The 7737-nt window shown below is 39.3% G+C and overlaps 1 protein-coding gene across 2 annotated transcripts; it reads left to right on the forward strand.

Moving 5' to 3' along the window:
- The first annotated feature begins 4766 nt into the window (after nt 1–4766).
- On the forward strand, nt 4767–7514 carry LOC145703785 (GTP-binding protein Rheb homolog). 2 transcript variants are annotated; one of them, XM_081781173.1, is made up of 3 exons: nt 4767–5083; nt 5454–5793; nt 6082–7514. In XM_081781173.1, the coding sequence occupies exons 1-3, from the start codon at nt 4959–4961 to the stop codon at nt 6271–6273; spliced, it is 657 nt and encodes a 218-aa protein (XP_081637299.1). In that variant the 5' UTR covers nt 4767–4958; the 3' UTR covers nt 6274–7514. The 2 variants fall into 2 exon arrangements, with proteins under 2 accessions (XP_081637299.1, XP_081637300.1); XM_081781174.1 differs by having other exon boundaries at nt 4768–5083; nt 5466–5793.
- Nucleotides 7515–7737: the final 223 nt, after the last annotated feature.

A 7737-nucleotide genomic window follows, 5' to 3' on the forward strand; every position in this document is an offset into this window, starting at 1 on the left:
GGACTCAAGGAAAAACGATTTTTGGCCTTCTTGATTTTCAAAATTTGGAAAACATGTTTTCCTGATTATTCCAAAAAAAAAATTCATTCTTTCTTGATTTCGACCTGTCCATAATTTTTGTTTGACAAACACTCATGATTACTGAAATCGGCCTTTTCAAGAAGTTCTTCTTCAGCTGCCCCGATTTTCCGCAAGTCAGAGTCACGGGAAAGCGCGCATGATTGAAGAAGGTCAGTTGGAAATTCGCAAAACGAAAAAGTCAGGCTGAGCGAGTAAGATCCGGGAGATCAGCTGTCCCAGCTTCGGTCACGAGCTCCGAGCGCGGACAAAGCAATCGCCAATTTTGATCAAAACAATGCGGCATTTGCCACTCTGGATAAATAAGAAGCAGCAGCATCGAAGCTCGAAAAAGAAAAGCTCGAAAATATGTTTTTGGACCAATTTAAATCTTCAAGCAACAGATTTCAATTTTCCAAATTGAAATTTGATGAAGGCTTTTTGTCTCGATCTCCAAAGCGTTTATTTTTCTGTTTGAATTTCTCAAAAAGACACCGGGAAAATAGATAGGGTCTAAAACTCACGACACAAAGTCTAAGAAAAACAACCTGGGCGGTATACTTTTTGACGTAATCGCTTATTCTAGTACCTAGACATTTTTTCAGACGAGTCAACAAAAGTTGCTCAAGACAAAAATTAGCCTCCTGTTCAATCCGAGCAACGAAAAAAAAAGAAGAAATATGGCCTGATTGGAATCGCCAATTAGTGTTTTGGTACTAGACAAAAGTCACAACAGCAGCACTTGACAGGGCTCCGTCGTAGGGTCCCTTCAGCCCTTAGGGGAAAGTAAGAGACTGGCGATAAAAAAGTTACTTACGGAGAAGCAAGAAGCAGGTGTCTTTTCCATTTGATGAAGAAATAGACTCAATAGCCCCCGATTCAATTAAAAGTTGGCGAAAATCATCATTGCTTTTTGCCAAATGAGAGCAGTTTTGTAGCATTTTCGATGCTCATATAAGGTTCTTAACCCGTTAACAGGGTGGTCGATTTCGCCTACGCTTTTGCCTGTCGATGATTGAGTGAAATCAAGGATCCGAGGTTGTGATTGGCTACCCGTTTCCACGCGTGCAGGTCAAACCTGCACGCCCCTGTTAACGGGTTAAATTTGAAAATATGTTTGATCAATATTATTATACAGTAAAAGCCTTTAAAAAGCTGCTTTTGGCGGGTAGACAACCAAGTGACGCTTTAAAAAGCATCCAGACGAATATGTTTAGATAAAGAGGCTCTTAATTCGCTGCGAATTAATAGTTTATTTATCTCCGGGCGAGATACGCGGTTTTGAGAATTTCATCGCGACATGATTATACCGCGAATTTAAAGAATTTAAAGATTTCGGCCTTTAAAATTAAGGTTTTGTTTAAAAAATATGTTTGAGAGTTGTCGGGTTTAAGGCCGTTCAAAAATATTGAATGCATCGAAGGTTTCAAATTCAAAGAAAATGCACGCTAAAAATTAAATAACAGAAAACTAGAATCCGGCAATTTGTGTATTTCCTAAACCGTCGCGTGAAAGCATCTTTTCCGCTTCGTATTGTATTCAAAATAGTCCCTTGAAACGCCTCCTGAATTTCCCACAAGCGGCCTCTTCTTTTTATTACGAATAGTAGGTGGCGCTGTGCGACGCGCGCAATTTGAAAAGTCGTTTTTGCGCGCTTTCGGGATTTTCTGTTGAGACGAATTATCCGATCGATCGGCGTATTTTGACGGAAATCCGCAAATTGATTAAATTTACTCACGCCGAAAGCGTAAAATAGCTGGGCTTCCGTTTGATCAGAAAAGAAAGGGATGAACGGATAAGCTGTTTAATGCTTCGAAGATTTTCAATGAAAAATTTGTTTCTTTTTCTTCAAAATTTCATGATAAAATTAACATCGCCGACTAGTTATGCAATAAAAATTATAAAGTTGTTGGTCACGTGATAAACTCTTTTCGCCTCTTGAAACCGAGGGACAATTAATTCCCGCTTAGCTTCTTTAAAACCCCCTCTTCTTCTCTACTCGAAAAGTAGAGCATCAAAAGCCTCTTGATCCACTCGAAGATTCAAAAACCTTCCAAATCCGTCTCCTTCTGAGCTAACTCCTCCCGTGACCAAGCTTTTATTCGGGCAGAAAAAAAACCTAAGTTCATTTTTCTGACGTCAGTTTTTTTTGCCAAAGTTTAAAACTTCTTATTTTCGATTGGGTTTATTTGGAGGACGCGGTATAGCGTCAAATAAAAATATCAACTCTCCACAATTTGTTGAGGATTAAGTTTTTTTTTCGACAAGTCAGCAAGTTTAAATACTAAGATGGAATTAATATTTATTAGTTCAGGTTTCCCCAAAGATTTTCTGAAAATTATTATTATCATTGTGACACCCTTATCTTTTTAACAGCTGAAAAGCTCAAAGATGATTCCTTACTCTAGTATTTATAATTTTAAGTTTCTACAAAGATTTTCTCAAAATTTATTTTATCAAAGTGACACCCTTATTTTAATAAGCAAATAGAAAGCTCAAAGGGTAAACCCCTACAATAGCACTCTTACTAGCATTATTTTACTAAAATTTCATTCAAAAAAGGGCTTTTTTACTTCAAGAAAAGGCTAAAATCGCCGGCGATAGGTCAAAAAAGACCCTTTTTTCGCATGAACTGTGACAGCCGATTTTGATTGACACGGGAGAGTTGATTTCGTAAGCTGGCCGCTAATAAACCCTCGTGACGTTTCGCTGTTTTATGAGCACATATTTATAAAAACCGACTGATGCTTATTTGTACGCTTTGAAGGCGAATCGACATGATTGTAAATAAATCATGAGCCAAAAAAGGGGTCCATAAACGTGTCAGTTCATTTTCTTGGCAATCAAATTTAACAAAGATTGTAATCAATGACTTTCATTCGTTAATTCTTCATTTTTGGAAAGCATAAAAAAGGACAACTCCAGCGCAAATTTTGATAGATCGACCTAAGCATTTTTTTCGTTCCAAGTTGGTTCTTATTACTTTTTTTATTCTCAGTTCAAATTGGAATTTTTACCCCTTATCTTCTTGTTTCTTGGCCGCTTTTTTGTTTTGGTAAAATTTTCTTATTTCGTCAAAAAGGAACAAAAACACCTTATCTACGACCAATATGTACCCAAAACACGCACCTGGAAATGAAAAGAATGATATTATCCCCATTGAAAAAGAGAATTGTCTGCTGGACAAAATGGCTGTCTGCCAGACCGCAAAAACATCTGTTCCGCAGGTACATGCCTTAGCAAGTACCTTGTCTAAAAGAAGCTCCATTGATTAGCGGAAAATGGCATGTACCAGGAATTGTAAGAAGCTCTCCCCCGGGGGCATGGCAGTAGTCAAAAAGTCATGCGGGAAATAAAATTTGACAGGCTCAAATTTGAAATTTGCCTCCCACATTTTTCTTCTGTTTGAGTGTTCTATTTTGTCCGTCGCTATAGAAATGACTTGGTAGCATATGAATACAATGCTAGTCATGCTTCTCACATGATCCCTGAACTGGAATTTTTACTGATTCAGAAATTTCACGTGAGTGAATAAATTTATGCGAACAATTAATGGTTTCTCTGAGCAAACAAGGAAGGAGCGGACTTGAATAGGACCGAAAATCGAGGAGAATTTATGAATAGAAGGCTTCAAATCTTGTTATATAATTTCTTACTCGGATTTCCAAGGCTTTTTCGCGTTATGAACTCTGAAAATAGACAATTTAGGGCCTGAATTTCCGAAAATCGACAATTTAGGACATTCAAACCCGTTCCATTTAACACTGGGTTAGGGCTACTGTACTTAATTTTAAGCATATTTAAATTTATTCTGGATCGATTTCTTAGAACCCAACTAAGGCGCCTTCAAGCTTCGTGTTCTACCTCGCCTCGGGGGTGTGAGAGCGTCTGTGATCCGCCCTGTTTTACTCGCTGCTCTAATCGATCTTCGTTTATTTCTTAATGCATTTTTCGAGCAATTATTGCATGCTTGATTGGCAATTTTAAATTTGATTGCTTTTATTGCAACTGACAGGACACGACTGCGTTTTCATCCAAAAAAATGAAACATTGTAATTAGAAATTGTTCCAAAATCAACCCTACCTTTCGCAATCAAACGCTTTAGATTCGAGTCGAAAAAGATATTATGAAGCAATTTTTAAATTAAAATCTGTCATTTGGATAATTACCGCACATCTGCTCGGTCAATTCCGTATTTTTTCTCATCAAGAATTTTTTTTTCGTGAATAAAAATGAAAAATTCACGATTTGAATTGAATTAGACAGCAAAATAGACAGTAAAGTCTAAATTTTCATGATTATGATAATTAATGTAATTTAGACTTTATTGTCAGTTTTGTCCCAATTATGAATATGGTGCATGTCAATCTTTCTTCAGATCGATCTGATAGAGAGAGAACCTTCTTATCAGAATTAATTTGGTGCCTTGGCCTGGCACCGAAAATGCTCCGCGCGGTGGTGGTGTGTTTTGAGTGCAACACTGGGTGCGGTAAGAGTGTAGTAGAGCTACTACACCGTCCAATCGTAGTGGGCCCCTTCACATGACCAGCAGTGACCAGCAGTGTAGTGACGTGAGCGCCCAGTGGCGTACGTGCTCTGCTGCTCGTCTCCGTGTTGGATACGCGGCCGAGCGGTGGCGCTGGCGAGCTACGAGCACCCAGCCGCACGGGCAGGTTAAATTCTTCGCACAAAAACTCCTCTTCTCATTCATCACGAAATACCACTCTACTACGAGTCCCCTCCTTTTTTTACAAAAAGAAATCTTCGAGAGCCAGAGTTGCAATCATCGCTAGAACAATCGAAAATCGAAAAAGAAGAAACAATTATTTTCCTAAAACGAGCTTCAACAAGCTTCCTAAATAAGAGACTTCAAAGAAAAAAGAAACAGAATACGATCACAATGTCAGAAAACTACAACATTACTATGGGATGCTCCAGAGAGCGAAGAATCGCAGTCGTTGGCAAATCTACTGTTGGAAAGAGCTCCTTAGTCCGACAGTACATCGACCACGAGTTTATTGACAGGTAAGAACAGCTACAGTCACTTTACCCCTTAAAAACCCCTTGAAACCAACCCTGAATACCCAATTCTTCTCAAAAAGCCCTCACTCCCCTAGAGATTCCCTTAGAAATCCCAAAGCATTAAGGGTAGGGTCCCTTGTTCAAGTCCCAGGGAATCTCCAAACCCTCTCCCTAATCCGCGAATATCTAATGTCTAGTTTTTCGGCGATAATTGTCTATTCCTTCAACCAAAATACACCACACTTTTTTTTCTCTACTCTCGCTGAACCCAAAACACCACCCACTGTACCAACCATAAACAGCGCTGCTAATAACTAGTACCACCTCCAATCGAGAAAAATTGCAAGAGCAACTGGCAAATCAAAATTAATAGAACCGGTTTAAGGCACATTCCAACCGCCGATCGCGAGTGGGTCAAGGAAGACAGCTTCTTGCAGTCGGACTTCCGGCTTGAAGTGCACGACTCCTCCGGCATGGACGAAAGCACTCACATTCCCCCCTCCTGGGTCGGCTCCGTCGACGCCTTCGTCATCATGTACGCCATCAACGATCGAGAGAGCTTCGAAATCGCCTGCCACATCCGCCGCAAACTCGCCGAGGCCATGGGCCAATGCGACGAAAGCTGCTCCATCCCCATCACCTTAATCGGCAACAAGCGCGACAAAAAGAGCGAACGACAAATTTCAAAAGCAGAAGTCCTAAATCACATCAAGGTGAGACATTTTACATGTCCAAAACAGCGTCATGTCTGACAGACAGCGGGACATCAGTTGTTGTTTTTGAGACGAAAAACAATACGATTTTTCGGATCTTTTTTGCATCGATTTTCTGGGTGGAAAATCCATACACTTTCGAGTCGAAATCCAAGAATTAACCGGCGCTCCTTTGATCTAGAATCTAAGAACGGGATCCCCTTAATTCTTTTCCTCTCAAAAACAGCCTCGATTCTCCTTATTTTCTTGAAGATTTCCTCAGCTCATTTTCTCATCTCATTCTTTCAGGATTGGAAAAACACCAAGTTCGCCGAGATCACCTGCACCTCCCTTTACGAAGTCGAGACAATCTTCGCCGAGCTGATCGAAATCCACGAGCGCAAGTACGGGCTGTACACGCCTCAGTTCACCTTCTGGCAAAAAGTTCACAACTACTTCAAAAAGCCGGATATGCAGATTCACCTCAACAGCGTCCACTGAGAAATAAGGATCCCCCCTTCGGTTATTAATTTCAAGAAAACGAACAGATGTTTCTGGTGTCACTGAAAACATTTTAAAAAATTACTTCTTCCATGAAACTCTCCAGCATTGACCTCAAAAGACCTCAAAAAAAAAATAAGTGAACCATCTTTTCTCATGTCGCACTTTTTTTTAAAAATAAGGGAATCTCATGAAATTTCCCTTTTTCGAGTTCCTGAACCGTTCAAAAAACAACAGCTTATTTGTTCATCCAAATCTATTCTCCCGAAAAAATGTGTGCTAAAAATCCAGCGCGAGGATAGAATACTCCAATAGTTCGACCCCAAATCTTAGGGGTGGGTACCTCCTTCTTGCTTATTGAAAGTCTTTCCTCTTTCCTTTTGCAAGAATAAGGGTACCCATTCTTAAGTTATGACCCGACAAGAATCCCATTTAATGCTCTGGTGCCCCTAAGTAAAAAAAGAAAGAAGATATACTAGAATCAAAAATCTAAAAAAATTACATCTGTTCTTAATTTTACAGGGATCGCTAGTCATTGGGATTAAGGGTCTCCACTTTTCAAACCAACAAAATCATCTCTTTTCTTTTTAAAGAAAACTCCAGTTTGCTTGTGCTCTAGGTGCTTGATTCAATATCATACTATTATATCATTTACTATATTTCGATTCTATTTTACGGTTGTTTCATTACTGTAGTTATGTTTTGTTATAATCCAGCTTATTACTGTCTGCTTATATTTTTCAAAATCCCTGATGTTCAAGATATACTGGTGATGCTTTGCCCTCAAGCTTTAAACCCCCATTTGAAATAGCGGCCCTACGCTCCTTAGGCTAAGGAGAATAGGGCCCGCTTCCCACCCAAATGATACCCAAGTTCACTTGCTTTGCCCCTCAAAAGGCACCTGAAAATCCCTCGGTTCTATTGCGCCACCTTGTGTTCCGAAAGACGAAGTGACGCTCTGCACCAGGTTTTTCACGAGTGTGACCACTTTTTACTACTGGTTATCCCCAGTCCTTTCTTGTTACTACTATTATTCTTGTTATACTTTACTGAAAACATTTATTTTTTCTTTATAGTCCCTCAAAGCTTTTATTTCATCACGTGATTAGCTAGCGCCAGAGAACATGAGCGATCATGATCATTTTTGGTGGCGTTGGTTGAAATCACTGTATTCATTTTTTTTCATGACTGTACATACGGAAAGCTTTCAATTAAAATTCGATAAAATGCTTCAAATAATACTTGTTTGTCGTTTTTCTTGCAGGAAAAAAAAAGCAAAAAAGAAAGAGAGAGCCTTAATTTTGGCTTCAAAAAGCAATTCAGAGGCGGAATTATCAAATTTATAGATTTTCGGCTTAGTGGACGGTATACCCTTAATCTCAGCAGGAAAAAGGGAAGAGTCTTTCATAAATGATCTTCTTTTCTTAAGCCATAAAATCTCCTAATTTTCCAGCGTCCCAATAA

Source organism: Oikopleura dioica, chromosome PAR, assembly GCF_907165135.1.
Source record: "Oikopleura dioica chromosome PAR, OKI2018_I68_1.0, whole genome shotgun sequence".
Classification (NCBI taxonomy): Eukaryota; Metazoa; Chordata; class Appendicularia; order Copelata; family Oikopleuridae; genus Oikopleura; species Oikopleura dioica.